At 50.8% G+C, this 21,177-nt stretch overlaps 1 protein-coding gene across 2 annotated transcripts; it reads right to left on the reverse strand.

The window, feature by feature from the left end:
* Positions 1-3,038: 3,038 nt before the first annotated feature.
* DDX59 (DEAD-box helicase 59) lies at positions 3,039-20,668 on the reverse strand. 2 transcript variants are annotated; one of them, XM_052653826.1, is made up of 9 exons: positions 20,536-20,668; positions 19,019-19,836; positions 17,700-17,867; positions 13,105-13,194; positions 8,760-9,011; positions 7,840-7,992; positions 7,169-7,297; positions 4,712-4,788; positions 3,347-3,486 (listed from the first exon to the last, which is right to left on the reverse strand). In XM_052653826.1, the coding sequence occupies exons 2-8, from the start codon at positions 19,823-19,825 to the stop codon at positions 4,726-4,728; spliced, it is 1,662 nt and encodes a 553-aa protein (XP_052509786.1). In that variant the 5' UTR covers positions 19,826-19,836; positions 20,536-20,668; the 3' UTR covers positions 3,347-3,486; positions 4,712-4,725. The 2 variants fall into 2 exon arrangements, with proteins under 2 accessions (XP_052509785.1, XP_052509786.1); XM_052653825.1 differs by lacking the exon at positions 4,712-4,788 and having other exon boundaries at positions 3,039-3,486.
* Between the last annotated feature and the right edge of the window lie 509 nt (positions 20,669-21,177).

Genomic DNA, 21,177 nt, shown 5'->3' on the forward strand with positions numbered 1-21,177 from the left:
ATTTTTCAGAAAGCTACATTCCACCTAAAATCATGGTTTACAAACATTTTATAAACAACTGTCAACACTCAAGAAGTAAACATTCCCCTTATCCTGACTTCACTGGTAATTCTGTCCAATAACAAACAGCACACGTGCCGATAAAATAGGTCCCCACACCCACAGCGTAACAAGAGAGTGTGCTTCCGTAACTGTCACTGGCGGGGCCCCCAGAGCCTCTAGGGTCACTCTGCACACACCTAGGAGAGAACACAAGAGGCCCGTCTCTGCGGAGTCAGCTTACCTGCGGCCGCCAGCAGAGTCACCTCGAATGTCCCGCCGCCTCCGGTTTCACACCTACCCAGTTTATGGAGCCACCTTTGTGCTGTTCGTGGGGAGCAGAAGATACAAGCAGGCAATAAGCACTGTTGATATTAATTACACAGAAGGGCACAACCTGGATAATATTCAGCTTGCCGACAGAGAACAATACTGTTTGATCAGAAAATATGACGGTTCATGGAGCCCAGTTAGATTCATTAAATTCATCAGTGTTGAGTCATAGTTTAAGTATGTGGTGATGTTCTTCATAAAGATGTTATGAAAACCACACACACACACACAAGCTTGGGTTTTGGGGGAAAGAAATTCTGATTTAAAAAATGTGCTTGGTCTATTACTAGAAAAAAATTTTGATTTAAAAATACGCTTGGTATTAGAAATATGAATAGAACGGCATTGAAAGTATCCTATGAAATGGCGCTGCACACTGCAGCGTCTAAAAGACACTTAGATTCCATCAAGGTGTCTAAACACAAGAGGTGCTTGCTTCCCATCCGGCAATAAAGCAATTGAAAAGTGAATTTGGTATCCCGGTCATAGATCACAATTAGCAGAAGGGCAAAACAAACATCTGAGACCACATATGACCAGTTATCCCCTCATTAAAATTTCAAGCTGTATAATAATTTGTCACAAACGTCTATGACTTAAAGTTTCACCACACGGCTCTGCAGGGTAAGGCTGCCATCTGTCCCTTCTGGGGGGGCGCTGGCTCTCATTCAGAGAGTACGTACGTCCTTCCTTCTTCTATAGTTCATAGTTCATCTTCTTTCTTCCATGAAATGAGAGACGGTAGCCTTTTAAGAAAAATAACATCTTTAATTAGGAAAAATTACGAGCACCCCTGGACCATTGAAAACAATGGTCTAGAAGGACTGCCTGCAGCCGCCGCCCCAACAGGAGGGAGGAAGGTTCTAGGAGGGGGAAGCTGAGATCTCCAGGAGTGAGAGGCTGAGATTCCGGAATCGGAATCGGAGGAACTGAAGGAGGATCAGAGGTGGTGTGGGGGGCGGGAGGCGGCGGTCTCTCCCTCCACCCCCTCCTCAGCCCCCTGCCCCCGAGCTCTGCACAGCACTGAGCTCCCGTCCCCATGGGGAGCCTGTGAGTCAGGGCTTCTCCTCTCCGCTGTATCCTCCACCTGCCACCTTCAAAAGAGTGGGTCCACGTACCCCAATATGGAAGCTGAACCTGAGAGGCTTAACAGAGACGTTGACAGAGACACGAGGTCGGGGGACCTGCGGCGGGGGCAGAAGCCACGTGCCCACTCGCTAGGCTGTCCAGCGAGGCGGTGGTGTGGCCCAGGCGGGACTGTTTTTGCTTCAGGACGGTCTCCTGCAGACAAGGTTTGCAAAGCTGTCTTGCTTTTCTGACCACACTGCTTCCGTCTGTCAACAAGTTTGAGCCTTGTGAAAAGCTGCCCTTCCTTTGCGAACATCATTGAAGCATGGACGTGGCCTCATAGGTGTGCTCCCTGGCCCCTGTGCGGGGCCTGGAGAGCGGCCGTGCCTGCTCCCTTAAGTGGGCAGACACAGAGGGCCAGGGCGAGGGGGCGTTCTGAGGGGTGGCACACTCGGGAGACTGTGACCCCACTGCTCGCCTTGGGTGGAGACGACAGACACTAGGCTTTCTACCTGTCACTCTCACGCCCAGGAGGATGCAGAGGACACAAAGCCTAAACGCCAGCCTTTCCGTAACACAGCGTCTAACTGACCCAGCTATGCAGATACCAACAGTTCTCAAAGCAACGACGTGCCGATGGATCGGAGCAAAACTCCATCCTTCCTTCCGGAGTTTAAAATCATCAGCTGAGGGATCTGAATGCCTGGCCCCAGACGGGCCAGCCCTGGAGGCCTCGTGTTCAAGAGGGTGCCACCAAGAGGTGGAAGAGCTCGGTCCCAGAGGAGGGCCGCCACGCCTCGGCTTCCTTCCATCACCCAGACTCTAAGGCTGGTTTATGATGCAGCCTGCACACTGAGGGCAGGGACAACGCCACTGTGTCCTGAGCACTGAACACGCGTCCAGAACACAGTATGAGCTCAGGGAATGTGTGTGGAGTAACTGATACGTGTTTAAATTTTTTAAATAAGTCAACTAAACCAGCAAAATAGCATTAACATAAAACTATACCTTGCAAAGCAGCATTCACGTAACTCATTATTTCAACAAGCGTGCATGCCTGCCAAGTCCCTTCGGTTGTGTCCTCCTCTTTGTGACCCCATGGACTGTAGTCCATGGATTCTCCAGGCAAGAATACTGGAGCGGGTTGCCGTTTCCTCCTCCAGGGGATCTTCCCGACCCAGGGATCAAGCCGTGTCTCACGTCTCCTGCATTGGCAAGAGGGCTCTTTACCACCAGCGCCACCTGGGAAGCCCATTTTGCTAAGCAGCCCACATTAAATAAACGTTTGTTTACCCAGCCGAAAGGAAAACTGAGAGAGAAAACAGATTTTACATTTCTATTAAGGAGTGCTGACCAGTTTTTTCCGTTTTTTTGTCATTTACTTTTTCCTAACATTCATTGATTCAACAAGAATCCAGGTGCCAACATGCACACACACAGTGGATACAAAACAGAAGAATCCCCGTCTGAGTCAGGCCATGCAGGTTTCTGCTTCTGACGATAGCTAGGAGCAATACTGATTGGGGAAAAAAAAAAAACGGACTTTTTCCCAGAGAGAAAAATTTTTATTTAGTAATTCACTTTCTGATGTTGTTTTTTAATTTAGGAAAATTTAAAAGGTAAATAAATACAATATGGCTGTATAAACAATTATTAAAACTTTTTACATCATGTTAATTTTCTGTTTCAGGTACATGTCGCATTTATCAACCCACACAGTAACAGTGCACAGAACTTTCACTGACGGTACACAGTAAAAGTGATTCAAGGTGGTGTAACAAATCACTTCTGAGCACTGCTTCTATCGTGCTTTCTGATAATGTCCATAAGATTGGCCCCCGTAACCAGATCGCTCTGCGTCTGTCTGTCTTTCTGCTGCTCCTTTCTTCTCTGGTCGTGAAGGTACGGGGAATTTAACAGCTGTGGGGGCAGAAGGGACCCTGTGGGTTTCACGCGTTTTGCAATGTCCCAGAAGAGTCTTTTTGAGTTGTTATTGATGAAAGTGATCGCTGTTCCATGTTGACCTAATCGCCCCACTCTTCCAATCTGAAATGAAATGCAAAGGACATTTTCAAAATGTTCACATGAAATCCTCACATCTCTTGAAAGAAACTGAAGACTAGTATTTAAAGAGGCTTCACTACAATGAGTATTTGTCCAGATGGCATCTGCTGAGTGGGTCCTCTCAATATACCTGTGACATCAATTTAGGGGGCTGCCATTAGCACAGCCCCAATAGAAAATAAAAACAGTAAGAGTATGCCTGTGAAACTCGTGTTTCAGCTAAGTGTGTGTGTGTGTGTGTGTGTGTGTGCGTTTGTATATACACGGAGGAGGCGAATGAGTTATGGGAAAAACTTCTCGAAAGCTACTACAACTAAGGGTGAAAGGACTACCTTCTTCCTAGTATTTGGATGCCTGGAAGTCTGAGATTGAAGCAAATCCACTTTTGCATGAAGTTACTTCTCATTTTGACAGAATTAAATACACACAAATCTGTGGAGACCTATGATAAGGAACAAAACTGACATGTCTCCAAATATACTGAGAAGCTCTCCAAAAGGGAGAGAAAGACACAATCCTGGTCAATTTCTGCTCCTTAATTGAAAATGAAGTATATTCAGATTATGTAAATAGATCGATTGTTCCTCCCACTAGGAATTTCTCTTACAGATACATTTGCAGGAGAGGCCCCAGCAGCTGAGTGCCTGGGCGTTTCACACACTGGAAACATCTGGTCATCTAGCAGGGAGGGATCTGTTAGATAAATGGCAGCACACCCATGTAATACCTTCCCATGCAACCACAAAAGTAGAATGAGCCAGATTCAGCAAGAAAAACCTGTAAAGTGCTTAGAACAGCGCCTGGCCTTAGGCTAAGCACCCAGTACCTATTAACACTTAGTGAAGCGAGCTAGGATGAGTGCTGATAAGGCAAGACGTCAAAGATTTATCCACTAACAAAGGAAGGGTGCCTGGATACAGACGTGGCACGTGCACATGAGGCTGTTCCGTCGCTCAGGCGCGTCCAGTTCTTTGCGACCCCATGGACTGCAGCCCTCCAGGCCTCTCCGTCCATGGGAGTCTCCAGGCAAGACCACCAGAGCGGGTGGCCATGCCCTCCTCCAGGGGATCCTCCCGACCCAGGGATTGAACCCGCATCTCCTGAACTGGTAGCTGGATTCTTTGCCACTGAGCCACCGGGGAAGCCCCATGGAATGCACCTCAGCCAGGAAAGAGAATGAAACAACGCCGTCTTTAACAACACGGACCCAGCTAGAAACGATCACACCAAGTGAGGAGGGTCAGACGAAAACCAACACCGTGTGATGTCACTCATGTGCGGAACCTAAAAAAAAGGTACAAATGAATCCAAGTCCAGAACAGAAAGAGACTAACAGAAAAGGAGCATGTGGTTACTAAAGGGGAAGGGGAGTGGGATGAGGGATAAATGAGCAGATTGGGATTAACAGATACACGCTAATGCCCATAAAACAGGAAACCAAGGACCCACTGTACAGCAGAGGGGCTGCTACTCAACACTGGGTAACAACCTACCAGGGAGAAGAGCCTGAAAACGCGCGTGTGCACACACGCACACACACACAGCATCACAGCAGTGCCCATACACACACACAGCATCAGAGTGCACACACGCACATGCGCACACACACACACACCAGTATCATAGCAGCGCCCATACACACACACACATACACAGCATCACAGCAGCGCCCACACACACACACACACACACCATCACAGTGGCACCCACACACACACACACATACATAGCATCACAGCGGCACACACACACACATACACACACACACACAGCATCACAGCGGCGCCCACACACACCTACACACACACACACACACACACCCCCCATCACAGTGGTGCCCATGGTAAACTGCCAGCCACGGGCTGACCTGGGCGAGGGAGAGCTGAGTACGTAGTTACATCCAGCACACTTCGTTTAAGAAGCTTCTTGAGTATTTTAACATTCCAGACAGATTTCCATCCAAAATTATCAAACTGAAAGTCTGGAAAGAAATGAGCTTCAGTGACTTGAACAGTCAGCCCTGTGGAATAACCAAGTCTCTGAGGCACAGGGAAATGAGGTGGTGTGGAGAAAACAGAGAGGGAGGGAGGGCAGGTGGCCAGATGATCAAGTCTTTGGGGAACAAAGCGGCGGCACAGTGAAGGCGCTATGGGCGTTTCAGTGGGTGAGCCCCACAAACGCGACACTCAGAGGTGGTTCTAAGAACAGCAGCCAAAGACTTCACTGCAAGAGGCTGCGAGTGACGCCGGAAGGAGGCAGCGGCCAGCGAGATAACACAGCGCTGAGAGAGGCTCTGTTCCTGCCGGGAAGAGGAGAGGCGCTTATCTCTCGAGCAGAGGGAGGGGACAGACCTTCGAGAGGGGAAGGTCTAGAGCAAATAGGGACATGGACAGGCGACGGGAGCCACGATTCCTGGAACACAAACACTCAGCAGGTCAGCTCTGTTCTGGGCAGATGCAGCAACTTAAAACCGCCTTTTAAATGAAGCCCTCTTTTTCTCCTTATAAAGACCATTTAACATGCTCACTGAAGAAACCAAAAAATACAAAGAAAACTAAACTAAAAGCTAACCACCTAAATTTTTCTAACAAACATTTCAGGTTGTTTTTTCCAACTAACTTTTTAAAAGTTTCATTTGTTTGTTCCACCGCTGCACAGGCTCTACTCTCGGTGTGGCGAGCGGGGGCTGTTCTAGTTGCGACGGTTTCTCCTGCTGTGAACCGCGGGCTCTCGGGCGCCAGGCCTCAGAAGCCGCAGCACCCGGACCCCAGAGCACAGGCTCCACAGCTGTGGCACGTGGGCTTGCTGCTCGGAGGCACGTGGGACCTCCGCACACCAGGGAGCAAGCCCAGGCCTCCTGCATTGGCAGGCAGATTCGCAACCAGTGAGCCACCAGGGGAGCCCCCAGCTCATTTCTAATGCGATCCAGGCATCCCAGAGTTCTTCCGAAAAACACACATTTAGTTTATATGCATTTATTTTTTTACCTTTTGGCCGCACCGTAAAGCATGTGGGATCTTAGTTCCCCAAACCAGGCAGGGGTCAAACTGGAGTCCCCTGCAGTGGAAGCGTGGAGTCTTAATTACTAGACCACCAGGGAAGTCCTTAAATAGATATATTTTAAAAGCAAAAATACATGGAGTTTTATGTTCTGCTTTTAAAAAAAAAAAACAACAACTCACCACTATATCGACAATGCCTTGCATAAGAAAATTCCCGAGGAGGGTCTTCCCTGGGGGTTTGGTGGTAAAGAATCTGCTGCCACTGCAGGAGACACGGGTTTGATCCCTGCTCCGAGGAGATTCTGCGCACCACGGGGCAGCTAAGCCCCTGCGGCCCAGCCACTGAGCCTGTCTGTGCTCCGAGCCTGGGCTCCGCGATGAGACAAGCCGCCGCAACAAGGAGCCTGCAGGCTGCCCCTAGGGAGCAGTCCCCATTCCCCGCAACTAGAGAGGAGCCCGCGCTCCCCACAGCTAGAGAGGAGCCCCCGCTCACCGCAGGTAGAGAGGAGCCCCCGCTCACCGCAGGTAGAGAGGAGCCCCCCGCTCACCGCAGCATGCGAGAAGCCCGAGCAGCAGCGAAGACCCAGCACAGCCAAAGATAAACACTTTCTTCAAAAAAGGAAATTCATGAGCAAAAGGGTGGTGCTGAGTAAACCCTTTACCTGATGCACGTACTCGTCCATGCTGGAGGGCATGTCGAAGTTGACCACCAGCTTGACGCTGACCAAGTCCAGGCCTCTTCCCAGGACCCCTGTGCTCACCACAACGTCATAGTCACCTTCAAGCAGCCCCTTTCCAAAACAGCAACAAAACTCATTATGCAGGGCTTATCTTGAGTGGGTTTCTGTCATTCAGATGGCCCTTTCTTTTCACAACACCTTCTTCAATACTGTGGCTGCACGACCTTTGCAGGAAGTAAAGGTCTTGGTATACCTAGGTAATGTAGGCAGCCTCCATTCCTTCTGACCCCCACCCCAAATTTTTTCTATTAACTGATTCAGGCAAACCTTTTCCAAAAGTGAACTACTCTCTGCCCTAGTCCAAAGTGACCTGATTTCACAAACGGCAGATTCTGAATGATTAATCCGTTTAGGAGACAATTCCGAGGGAACAGGTTTATTGCTCCCAAAACACAGAAGCCTTATCAAGAGGGACAATTCACCACTGCTTGCCTGAAGTTCTCAGAGTCATTAAAAAAAAAAGATCAGCTTTAAAAACAGCTAGAAAAAAATTCTGGTAAGTAAATAAAAAACAGCTGATAATATGGTATCTCTTGAAAATGAGACAAAGCAGATTTATGGGCAAGAGAACAAGACAGAACGCTGGGCGTCACCTCCAGCGTGCTCTTCCTCTCCGTCTGAGTCTTATCTGAGTGCACAGAGGCGCTCTGCAGACCCGTCACTTTCTGCACGGCCTCGCTCAACAGATCTGCTCCCAGCTTGCAGTCCACAAAAACCAACACTGGAGGCTTGAAGAGTTTCTTATCCTAAAACAGTAACAACACATATTGAAGATTATCCGTATAATTTACAATGGGCTGCCTTTCTGAAAGCACTAGTATGAGCCAGTTATCCACAGGTTCATCAGCACTGTCAGGGAGGGGAAAAGTACCTTCTGTTCAAATGAGTGCTTTCTTTTAAAAATGCACAAACAGAAGCCAAACAGCGTATGTCCTTCAGATTTCTCCATCACCATGTTAATGTTACGAAAATTGTTTTACAACTTAAAGTGCAATTTAAAATTTCTAATACTGTTCCTAAGTCAGTACAAACCATATTTAACACTGCATCTTCTGGCAATGAGGCTAGTACATACCATTCCCTTAAGCTAGTTACTGTCAAAAAATTCTATTTCTCGAGGACAGAACAAGGACAAACAAAAAAGAACCTGTCATTTTTTTTTTCAGCCACTCAGTGTGGCATGTGGACCCTACTTCCCCAGGCAGGGCCTGAACTCGGTCCCCCGCGTTGGGAGGGACGAGTCCTAAGCCCTGGACTGCCAGGGGAGCACTGCAATAACCTTGATCTTTAAATACTGTCCTATAAAACAGAAAAGAAAACTAACCTTGTGTCTACACTGCATGTTTTCACAAAAACATATCTGAACCCCACAGAATTCTGAAGGAAGCAGAGCAGTGTGTGATGCAATTCCCCAGCAGGTTCCCCCAGAGCCACCTCTGAACAGCACCGTCTCCAGAACCGTGACGGGTGCCAACGCCGTGCGCAACGCGGGGCTGGCCGCGCTCCCACTCACGTTCAAGATTTCAAACAGTTTTTTCTTTTTGGCTGGCTCTTCCACCCACAGGACGATCTGGCGCACGCTCGGGCAGGGCCGGTTCCTCTCCCCGGCGGTGATCGCCACGGGGTCGCGCAGGAGCTGGCTGGCGAGCTGCTCCACGCTGGCCGGGATCGTGGCTGACGCCAGGATGGTCTGACAGTCGTGAGGCAGCTGCTCCAGAACGTCCAGCACTTGCTGCTGAAAGCCCATCTTTAACATGGTGTCAGCCTGGAATAAAACCACTGCACGTCAGTCTCACGTGGAAACCCAGAGAGCCCTGGAGGAAAACGGACACCGTTAAGAACGTAAAACGTTAAATACTCTTTACATGGAAAAATACACCACGTCAAAAGACACAGGATTAACTGGGGGAAACACACATTTATATCAAACTTGTATAACTATGTTTACAGTGATATACAAAGATTTCTAAAATTTATTTATTTTTGGCTGTATCAGATTTTAATTGAGACCCTTGGGCTCTCTAGTTGAGACACGGGGGCTCAACTCCCTCAGCGTGTGGGATCTTATTTCCCTGACCAGGGATGGAAGCTGCGTCCCCTGCACTGGAAGGCAGGCTCCCAACCACTCCACCAGAGGAGTCCCTACAAAGGTTTTTATTACGGTATTATTAATAGTGGCCAAAAAAGGCACAGACTTTAGCTATGCATCAGTAGAGTGCTGGTAAATAAATTATGGGAAATCCATACAATGCAATGCTATGCCACCATGAAAAATGACCAGAGAGCTCTTTATCAAATGACAACGAGTCGCTGCTGGAAGGAAAGAGGGAAAATACAAACAGAACACTGCATAACGTGAGCCCATCTGTATACATCCTCGGGAAACTTACCTGCTAACTCTGGGGAAAGATTTATGAGCTGGGGTTGTGAAAGTGAAAGTCACTCAGTCGACTCCGACTCTTTGTGACCCCATGGAATACAGTTCATGGAATTCTCCAGGCCTGAATACTGGAATGGGTCGCCTTTCCCTTCTCCAGGGCATCTTCCCAACCCAGAGATCGAACCCAGGCCTCCCACATTGCAGGCGAATTCTTTACCAGCTGAGCCACAAGTAAAGCCCAAGAATACTGGAGTGGGTAGCCCCTCCCTTCTCCAGAGGATCGTCCAGACCCAAGAATCGAACCGGGGTCTCCTGCACTGCAGGTAGATTCTTTACCAACTGAGCTATCAGGGAAGCCCGAGCGGGGGTTAGGGGTACAATTTAATTCATTTTATAGCTCTTTTTTGCAAAGTTTGACTTTTTTTTTTTTTACCACGAACATGTATTTATAATAAAATATGATTTTAAATAAATTAAAACATTTACTTTGGAGGCTTTCACTTCTGTATAAACCTTTGCATTGCTGGTTTTTTAATAACAATGAATGTACTGCTGAAAAAATAGAAAAAATGTTTAAGTTTTTAATTTTAAAATAACAAAAGATTAAAGCTATCTTGATTTTCAAATATAACCTTGGTGTCTATAATTTCTGAAAATAAGATATTTAATCCTTTTGGTGTCCATTAATGTGCTGTCAGTTAGACTGAAGCTTGATGACTTGTTTTAATCTCTCTCACTCTGTAACATTTAAAAAATCTGAAGTAATCATGATGGTCTGGGTTTGATCCTGGCTCTGCATCACCTCAAGCAAGTTAATTAACAGCTTTAAGCTTCAGTTTTTCCTCTTACAGGTGAAATTATAACAGTAACTCCCTCCCAGAAAAGTGACGCGAATCAATGAGTACAAGTATGAAGCGTGTGTGTGCTCTCGGTCATGTCCGACTCTCGTGACCCTACGGACTGTGTGCAGCCTGGCAGACTCCTCCGTCCATGGGATCTCCCAGGCAAGAATACGGAGTGGGCTGCCGTTTCCTGCTGCAGGGGATCTCCCGACCCAGGGATCGAGCTCAGGTCTCTTGCGTCTCCTGCACTGGCCGGCAAGATTCTTTACCCGCACCACCTGGGGAGCCCGTATAAAGTACCAGCGTGGTCCTTCTCGGTGCTTCTATTAACTGTGAGACAGAGAGAAAATGCACCCGAAGGGCATGTGCCAACATTCCCCCGCTCCTCAGCAACCCTGCTGAGACCCACTCAGCTCAGCAGATAGCCTTGCTTCTCCTGGTTCAGAAAAAAACAAGACCACAGGAAACAGACTCCTTCCATTTCTCTTCTCGCCTAAGCTTCCGGGAGGGGTTGCCCAGCCCCCGGTCACCTTTCCTCCGTCTCCTCCCCTCCCTCAACTGTCCAGTCCAGGGCTCACCTCCCTGCCCTCACCAGCTCCTCTGGGCCATCAATCACTCCCTGGGTCCCAAATTCATTAGTCTTCATCTGACTCTGTAAAATGCAATTAGTACCGTTATCTTTTTTAATACTAACAAGTGCACTGCAGAAAATCTGGTAAACAAAGTATAAAAAAATAACTCACCCATCACCCCTGACACCCCACCACCTCCCTTACCTCCCGTCTCCTCCCCTCCCTACAGCCACCACTCTGCCTCAACAACCCCCAATGCCTGGGAACCAGCCTTCTTGCTTAAAGGCTATTCTCCATGTCGAGAATATGAGCCTGATTATAATACATGCAGGCTTAGAATCCTTTAAGGTTTCCCAATGTCTACAGAATAAAGTCTGAATTTCAAGGCCAGAAGGAAATGAGAAAGAACTAAAATCTCCATGGTTACACTTGGTTATTTCAATGGGAATATAGGTGTTTTTCCTATTTCCAACTTGTCTTTAATGCATTTAATACATGGATTACTCACAGAATACAGTTGCTTTTCAAACTGTAGAATGGCCCATGAATAGGACTTTTTCAAAGCCATAAAATAAAACAGAATACAAAATATAGAAATAGGAAAATCATATGTTGCAAGGCTAAGCATTGTTTCATGAAAGTTCTGTTTCATCTACACACACACCCACACATACACAATATTCACGACCGGTTCCCACCTGCACTGCATTTTTTGGAAACCATTATCAACCAGAACTTGGGAAAATCTTATTCTTTCCACACCTCAGTTTCCACTTATGAGCCTATTTCCTACATACCCTGAAGGGGTGTTAATGGAGTAAAAAGTGTGGGAAAACGTACTTTTAAAAGCTCTTAGAATTAAAAGCACTACCTAAATTTAAGGTGCTCTGAATACTACAACTGCTCACGGTGAACATACGGCCACTCTAAAAGTGGCAGAGCCCCGGGGAGACAGAGCTCGGGTCCAGAGTAAGTGGGGGCGCAGATCGAGGAAGAGGCGGGCGTGGGCGTCCCCGAATTTAGACCAAACCTGGCCTCGTCTTCTGGGAGCCGTCCTTGGTGTCACCTGAGTGGACGCCCTCGCTCCCAGACAATCTGACTTCAGTCCTGAGGGTGCCGGGCGAAACGCTCACCCACCCACTCAGCGAGCCTTAACTCGTCGCCAAGGGTGGCTGACCGTCCCTGTGCGCTGGGCACTCCCTAGACGTCAGGCACATCTGAGGGGAGGACTCTAGTGAGACGGGCACTGGTAGGCCGTTTCATAGATGTAAACCCTGAGGTGCATGACGTAGGGCCCCACAGTGCTGAGGAGCTAGGGCGTGGACCAGGGACACGGGCTCCAAACCCACGTCTGCTGTGCTAATTACTGGGGCTACGGAGGCCGGCAGGCTGCTGTCATGGGTCAGCACCCAGTACCCCACATTTTCTGATCACGCCGGGGAACCCCAGGGCTCTGCTCCATCACTGCCAGGGGACAGGCAGGCAGGCAGGCGGCCCTGCCCCTCTGGCGGGCATGTGGTTTTGTGTTCTCATGCTTGTCCACATGGTGGAATAACATCAGATAACAACACATTTAACTTACGTAGAAAAAATTTAAAAAGCTCCTCCTCCTAAGCATCGTTGGCTACTTCCAAAATTCCTGCCAATCGTGACCTGCACCAATGCTTCCTTTTTTGTAGATAAATGACAGCATGTTTAAAAAACTTATCACTGAGATATAGTATACCTCATCAGTTTATGAGCAAGCCCAATTAAGAAAAGACAGCTGTGGTTTAATTTCAGTTTAGCTACAGTCTATGCAAGAACTGCAGGAGTTGGTGATGGACAGGGAAGTCTGGCGTGCTGCAGTCCACGGGGTAAAAAAGAGTCAGACACGACTGAGTGACTGAACCGAACCGATACGAGAACTAGCTTAAGAACCACTACCACCAAAAAAAAAAAAAAAAAATCCCTCAATTGTTTTCCTTTGGGGGAGAAATTGGTTGAATACACAATGCAATTACATAACTATGATGTGCTTTTCATAACTTCTATAAAATTATGTTTTTAAACACCACCACTTACTTCATCCACTACTACAATTTTTATACTGCCGAGTTCTACAGATCTCTGCTTTATTATATCCAGAAGTCGCCCAGGAGTTGCTATGATAACCTGAATAAAAGAAAAAAGGCAAATTAAGAGAGTTGGATGACATCCGTTTATTCACTTACTGCCTCATTCTACACTTACTGAGTGGCCAAGGCATGCCAGACCCTGTGCAAGTACTCAGAACTCAACAATGAGTGAATCAGACTTCGCCTCGGCTCTCATCAAAGCCACAACACAAAGGGAGAGACAGAACAAACACGTGCTCACGTGATCAGGACAGGCTTCAAGCGGAGGGACGGACCGGCCCCTGCTCAGACACAAGCTGACACCTACGGGAGCAGCGGGCATAAGCACGCCGGGACGGCCAGTGGGAGGGGAGGGCACCGTGGCGGTGAGGCTGGGCGGCAGGGAGGTGATGGCAGAGGGGAGAACATGTGGCTGAGGCCAAGGTGCAGCAGGGGCCAGACTGGGGGGGAGCTCAGGCATGCTGACCCCGATCTGGCTCCGTGAACAAGGGCACCCTCCCTGCCCTTTCTGGGCCTGCCACTTCACTTTCAAATTATGAGGCTGGGGATCACATCGCGAGGCTGGGGACCACATCGCGAGGCTGGGGACCACATCGCGAGGCTGGGGACCACATCGCGAGGCTGGGGACCACATGACGAGGCTGGGGATCACATCGCGAGGCTGGGGATCACATGACGAGGCTGGGGATCACATCGCGAGGCTGGGGATCACGTGGTGAGGCTGAGGATCACATCGTGAGGCTGGGGACCACATGGTGAGGCTGGGGACCACATCGCGAGGCTGGGGACCACATCGCGAGGCTGGGGACATCGCGAGGCTGGGGACCACATTGCGAGGCTGGGGACCACATTGCGAGGCTGGGGATCACATGACGAGGCTGGGGATCACATGGCGAGGCTGGGGATCACATGGCGAGGCTGGGGATCACATGACGAGGCTGGGGATCACATCGCGAGGCTGGGGATCACATCACGAGGCTGGGGATCACATCACGAGGCTGGGGATCACATGGTGAGGCTGGGGATCACATCACGAGGCTGGGGATCACATCGCGAGGCTGGGGATCACATGACGAGGCTGGGGATCACATCGCGAGGCTGGGGATCACATGGTGAGGCTGGGGATCACATGGTGAGGCTGGGGATCACATGGTGAGGCTGGGGATCACATCACGAGGCTGGGGATCACATGGTGAGGCTGGGGATCACATGGTGAGGCTGGGGATCACATCGCGAGGCTGGGGACAGTGAGTTCTAAGGTCGCTCAAGGCTCTTGCTGCTGCTGCTGAGTCGCTTCAGTCGTGTCTGACTCTGTGTGACCCCATAGTCGGCAGCCCACCAGGCTCCCCCGTCCCTGGGATTCTCCAGGCAAGAACACTGGAGTGGGCTGCCATTTCCTTCTCCAATGCATGAAAGTGAAAAGTGAAAGGGAAGTTGCTCAGCCGTCTCCGACAGCGACCCCACGGACTGCAGCCCACCAGGCTCCCCCGTCCCTGGGATTCTCCAGGCGAGAGCACTGGAGTGGGCGCCATTGTCTTCTCCATCAAGGCTCTCGGCAATTTAGTATTGTATTAGCTGAAGTTGTGGTCCATGTAGGGGTTTTCCGGAATTCCCCAATGGTCCAGTGGCTAAGACTCTGTGCTCCCAAGTGCCAGGAACCCAAGTTCAATCCGTCGTCAGGAAGCCAGACCCCACATGGTGACCTAAGGGTCCACATGCTGCAACTCAAGAGCCATATGTCACAACTAACGCCCAGCAGAGCCAAATAAATAAATAAAAGCTAAACATAAATATTAAAGAAACCAGGGGCTCTTCAGTCAAACTTCGGCAGGAGCGGCGGCTCAGGCCTTTAATAACAGCCTGAGTCTGTCCTCCTCCCATTCATCCTAAGATGCAAACACAAACAGCCACTGTGAGGATTAAACGAGGAGGGCCGGGGTGACCCTGGTGGAGTTGCAAATAACCTCACACACTCGGCTGTACCCACTTTTCTGCTCCACACCACCCAGTGCTAATCCTGCTGTGCGTGATAAAAGGCCTGTAACCCCAGCGCACAGGGCTTGGCTTGGCTTGTGTGTCCTTTACATGCCCACAGACAATCAAGTCGATTTTAATTATGTTGACGTGACTTCACTCCTTTTCTTCCATTTTCCCCTCTGATGATTTGGAAGTTATGAACTTTTTTTTCATTCTTTGAGTGCTTCCCCTAGAATGCCAGTACATCTATCAGTTCAGTTCAGTTCAGTCATGTCCAACTCTTTGCGACCCCATGAATCGCAGCACGCCAGGCCTCCCTGTCCATCACCAACTCCCAGAGTTCACTCAAACTCACGTCCATCGAGTCGGTAATGCCATCCAGCCATCTCATCCTGGGTCGTCCCCTTCTCCTCCTGCCCCCAATCCCTCCTAGCATCAGTCTTTTCTAATGAGTCAACTCTTCGCATAAGGTGGCCAAAGTAGTGGAGTTTCAGCTTCAGCATCAGTCCTTCCAAAGAAATCCCAGGGCTGATCTCCTTGCAGTCCAAGGGACTCTCAAGAGTCTTCTCCAACACCACAGTTCAAAAGCATTAATTCTTTGGCACTCAGCTTTCTTTACAGTCCAACTCTCACATCCATATATGACCACTGGAAAAACCATAGCCTTGACTAGATGGACCTTAGTCGGCAAAGTAATGTCTCTGCTTTTGAATATGCTGTCTAGGTTGGTCCTAACTTTCCTTCCAAGGAGTAAGCGTCTTAACATAAAGTTAATGGACACTTTCAGCTTGTTCTCGAAGCGTGGTGGGCGGTGCGTTGCCGCGATCCCATCTCGCCTGCACCACGCGCTGCTGCTGGACAGTGCCCACCCTGTGTTCTAAATACCATGCTTGCTCCTGGTCACTGATCATCAGCCTGTGTGTGTTTACTCTGCCCACACGCCCACTGTCGCCTATGCACCAGCTTCCTTCTGCCCCCGCCTCTCTGGAATCTTCTTTATCTGCAGGATGGCTTCCTCTGCAAGTTCCTGCAGATGGTCCACTGGCAATACCCTCCCAGTTTTGTTTATCTGAGTAGGTCTTTGCCTTGTCCTTACTCTTGAAAGAGCTTTGCTGAGCAGACAGACAGTTGTTACTTTTCCTTCCAGACCGTGCATGTCCACGAGGCCTGACACGGTGTGGGCAGGGAGGAGGAGGCTGGATGGAGCGGGTGGTGAGGCTGTGCAGGGCCCAGGGAGGAAGGCATTGCTGACAGGGGGCACGGGGGACATGCAGGGGGGCCAGGCAGGCACTGCTGACAGGGGGACATGCAGGGGGCCAGGCAGAGGAACAACACGTGATGGATAAGGGTAGGTTTCTCATGGTCAGAGCGATAAACATGGAAACACAGAGCATAAAAGGAGCCTGGTGATGAACAAGAACTGGAACTATCAGCAGGGACTCATGGTCTCGAGGTTCCCGAGCAATGACGGCTCAAGAGCAAGGAGCCCAAGGAGAGCCCAGTTCTCAGCTTCCGAACGCCACTCTCTACACAAAGGAGCCAGGGATCCATGGAGAGTTCGGGGCAGAGGCAAAGAAAGGATGAGCTTAGTACATGCCATGTTTTTCAGGCAGAAAAGCAAGAAAGGACTCAAACAAGGACACAGAAGCCGACTTAAGGTGCCTTCGTGAGCCACCCAAATAATAATCCCATCAATAAAAAGGAACCATCAGTCCATGTAAAAGAATAAATAAGTGGGGAGTCTGGTGAAGCTCAAAAATTTACCAACTGAGATTACTCCTCCTAAAACACTTATTCAACATGAAAGGTACAAACTTTACTGTGACTTGACAGATGAAAGCATCAGTGAAAAGGACAAATTGAAGCTGTGTGCCACGTAAAAGGATGTAATGAGAAGAACACAGCACCTCTCCCGTGATGTTCCTATCAAAGACACAAAACACCAATCTCATCAGCTGAGGGCTGTTCTTCAAAGGCCTTGTAATCCTTAAAAATGTCAAGATCAGAAGGAAAAAAGAGCGATAGGCTCCAAACTGAAGATGCTGAGAGAGGCACGACAGCTGCAGGCAACGAACGACTGAACCTGATGAAAGAAGCCGACGGGACGGCCACCGAAACCTCGGGGCTTCAGGCGCGACAGCAACGTTCACACCTGATGCATTCTAGCCAGGAGGCAGGAATCTCCCGAGTCTGTCACCGGACAGTGACTATGAAGGATGACGTCCTTGTTTGTAGGAATCACTCTCTGATGTGTACCAGCCACGATCCTGAGATGAAGCCCATCGTTCAGAGATGCATCTTCGCAACTGGGAGAGAGGGGATATGCCCACCCACCTCCAAGAGCAAGTTCAGGGACTGAAGGAGATAAAAGGATGTGAGGCCATCGGACAGCGGTCAACTGTGCTCCCGCCCTTTGTCACACACAGCCCAACCTGAAAATTAAGGCTCCCGGAACAGGAGTTTCAAGGCTACCTAAAGCCACACGCTAACAACGCTCCTCCTGGGGAGAAAAGCCTTGATTCCTGCGCTGTCTCTGTCCTCCGCAAAGGCGCCCTGACCGCCCACCTGAATGCGCTGGCGCAGGCGGTGCCGCTGGGGGGGCACAGGCAGGCCCCCCACCAGGAGCGCGGTCCTCAGGCAGGGCAGGCCGCTCATCAGCTCCTTGGCCTGCCGCTCGATCTGGATGGCCAGCTCCCGTGTGGGCGTGAGGACCAGCCCCGACGGCGATTTGCTCTGCAAAGATGGAAACACACCCGCGATGAGCTGCCGCTGCTGCGGACTCCAGTGTGCGAGGCAACCCCAGGAGCACCTCCCCTCGGAAAGAGATCCCACCAGCCCAACCGCCTCCTGCTCCCTGCAGACTGCTCCTCCAAAACCCTCAGAAACTACACCCATCTACCACAGAACATGGGTGCACAAAGAGAGTTCAAAACAGGAACCAGGGAGAGGCGCCTGCGATAACCACGGCGGCAACGTGGACGCTTGGCTCCTTGTCAGCTGGACTGTGTTATCTCGGGCCATCCTCCTCCAAGGAAGAGAGGCCTGCTGGTCTCCATGAAGAGCTGGGTCAGGCCCGGCATCATCTCCTGGTTTCCCCTTAGTGCCTTGTAGATTCACTTCTGTCTTTGTCCAAAAGCCTTATAGTGTACAAATATTCTATTAGGTTGGCCAAAAAATTCATCTGTTTTCCCATAAGATGTTACAGAAAAACTCAAACATTTTGGCCAACCCAAAGTTCTGGGTTGATTTTCATCCGTATCTTGACCATCTAGTCCTTCTTTTTATTTTTTTTCTCACATTATCTTCTACTTCAGTTTAGTTTTCTGAAATTCCCTTTCTCTTGTCTTCCTTCACCTGTTATTCTCACCCCCTTCCCTCCTGCCATACTTCAAACCTCATAAACTCACCAGTACTTGGTGAATAATCACTCAGAATGCCTTTTAGTCTCCTTACGTGCGGGAATGCTTATAAACGAGCAAAAAAGGCAAGGTGGTATCATTTTTAAGGTGAAACAGAGATCACCCTTAGTGATATATGCTGAAACTCCACAATAGTCTTTTGAGTTTGGTATCAGGTATTTCAAGACACAAACTCAAAGGACGCTAGACACCAAAATCACAGCTCATCTGGCCAGCAGGACTTTGCCCCCAAAGCCAAAGCATGCAAGTTCCTTAAATAGAAAATTCGTTAAAAAGAAACCATTTTGGAAGTGATTTCTTTTTTTCAGACCTTCAGTGAAGACATTGGTTCAACATAATACAATCGAGTCCCAGTTACTAACGGTCTAGGTATTCAGTTCCAGTCCCAGTTCTTTAACAAGCTTGAGGCTGACGCTGGATAAACCTCTCACCTGTTTGAGCTCACACAGGTGAGCTCTAACTCACCTGAGACAGAGCTCGCACAATGACCGGAAGCAGGAAGGCGGCCGTTTTCCCGGAGCCGGTGTCGGCGCTGGCCAGCACGTCCCTACCCAGAAGGCCCACCGGAATCATTTGCATCTGGATGGGAGTGGGCACCTCGTAACCGGAGGCCTTCAGGTTGCGGTTTAGGGCCTCGGGGAAGCCGCAGTGCTCAAAGTCAACGATGGGCCTGGGGACGCCTCGGCCTCGGACCGTGATCCCCAGCTGCCGCCTGAGGGTCTCAATCTGGTCCTCCCGAAGGTGCGCGACGAAGGCGTGCTCGGTGTAGACGTAGGGGGCAGGGCCCGGCGCCGCCGGCTCGGAGCCCGCTTTCTGGGGACGGCTCGGCTGGGACGCCGCTTCCGCGCCCCTCACCTGCAGCAGGTGCTTCGCTTTACACTCCAGGCTGCACACGTCTTCGTCCGTCTCGTCGCACACGTACTCGCCGTACCGCCCGCACACCACGCATACCGGCTCCCCGGGCTCGGCCTGCCGCTGGGTTTTGGAGAAGGACTTCACCGGCTCTTCGGGGAGATCGCCAGCCTGTGTCCCTGGCTCGGAGTCGGGCAGAGTCCCTTCGGACACTGGGCCAGTAGGCCCAGGGATAGGGCGCGGTTGGGCCCCCTGGTGGGCCGCTGCGGCAGCCCCTTTGGTACCCGAGGCATCGGCGAGACCATCCCCACTTGCATCCAGCCCCCGGTCTTCTGCCTCGGGTTTCACTTTCTTGGCTACATAACTTCCACTGTCATCGTTAGCGTTCCGCTTGATTTTCAGGGATCTTGGAACGAACATCCTTCAATACTCTGCGGAAGAAATTATACCCTGATTTATTTTACTCTCATTAAAGTCACGGATAAAGCGCCCTAAAGTCATCACGTCCCTGGGCTATGCCTCCAAAGAACAGAGAAGACAGTGCTGACCTCAGGATTCCCTCCCACCCTCCCAGTCCCCCTGGTGAAGACAGTCCTGGCCCCACGCTGCACACGGATTCGCACCACTGACCTCTGTCTGTGGGCTGCCTTGCACTCTGACATAAGCAGACATCACAGAAATTCTGGAGTAGACCTTTCTGTTACACGCCCACACAGAAAATACAAGAAGAGGGCTACTTCGCAACTGGAGTCTTTACAAAAGCGCAAGCATCAACAGTAACACGTGCCCAGAGGTTACTACGTCCCAGCGTCGTCCCAAGGGCACACGCATGTTCTGTTGTGACCTGTGCTACAAGTTCAGGTCTCACCGGGGACTCAGCACCTGCGGGGCCAAGGGACTCTGAGAACACACCTCGGTGCGTGCAAGCTCGCAACTACAGCTCTTCCCATTTACAACAGAAACTGGGTTTTGCAAAATGACAGCAATTGGGAACAGGCATTTAACCTAATTTGGGGGCTGCAAATTTGCTGAGAAACATTTTCCCGCAAAAAAATTCTTAGGATACATTGCCAGGTTCCATTTTCCCGGAAAAATTCCAACAGAAAAGCAAGTGAGGGCCTAGTCACAACCTCAAGTCTCCGAAAAGGTCGAGGGGGCGGGTGAGGAAGGCGCGGCCGCACGCGAGCGGGGAGAGCTCGGAACTGCCGTCCCGCAAGCGGAACCGAGGCGGCGCGAGCGCGGCCGCCAATCCGCGACCCTGCTCCGCACACTGACGTCGCCGCTCCGCTCCTCGGACGCCGGCCCCCCGGCGGCCACGCACGCAGAGGCGCGTGACGTCACGGCGCCGCCCGCACGAGGGGTGGGGGCGGGGACGGCGGCGCAGGGGAGGCGACCGCGCAAGGCCCAGCCCGCCGCCGCGGCCCGGAGCCCGCGGCCCGCACGAGAGGAGCAGGACAGGAGGCAGGCCGAAGCCGCGGGGCCGGAGCCACGCTCACCCGCGCGGACTGCGGCCGTGTCAGCTCCCGCTCGGGGCGGCTCCCCTTGAGGCACTGGGCCGGGCTTCCGGCCGACGAGCCCGCAGCGTGCGGCCACCCTGCTGCGTGGGGACGGCGTGGAGGGCGGGATCCACCTCTCCGGGTTTTGGGAGGCGCCGCGGCGCGCGGGGGGCGGGGCCAGCGCGGGGGCGGGGCCCGACTGGGAGCGGCAGGGGAGGGGCGGGGCCGGGCGGCTTCCGGGCCGGGGTACGTCGCCGAGCCGCGCTGGAACGGGCA

This window comes from Budorcas taxicolor, chromosome 16 (genome assembly GCF_023091745.1).
Source record: "Budorcas taxicolor isolate Tak-1 chromosome 16, Takin1.1, whole genome shotgun sequence".
Classification (NCBI taxonomy): Eukaryota; Metazoa; Chordata; class Mammalia; order Artiodactyla; family Bovidae; genus Budorcas; species Budorcas taxicolor.

Bases quoted from the DNA above. Each gene is read 5' to 3' on its own strand.
- DDX59 (XM_052653825.1), bottom strand. From the start codon at position 19,825: ATGTTCGTTCCAAGATCCCTGAAAATCAAGCGGAACGCTAACGATGAC. The intron at 9,012-13,104 runs GTAAGTGGTGGT...GTTTTATTCCAG, and splicing joins AAATTGTAGTAGTGGATGAA to GCTGACACCATGTTAAAGAT. The intron at 7,298-7,839 runs GTGACGCCCAGC...TGTTTTGGAAAG, and splicing joins AGAGGAAGAGCACGCTGGAG to GGGCTGCTTGAAGGTGACTA.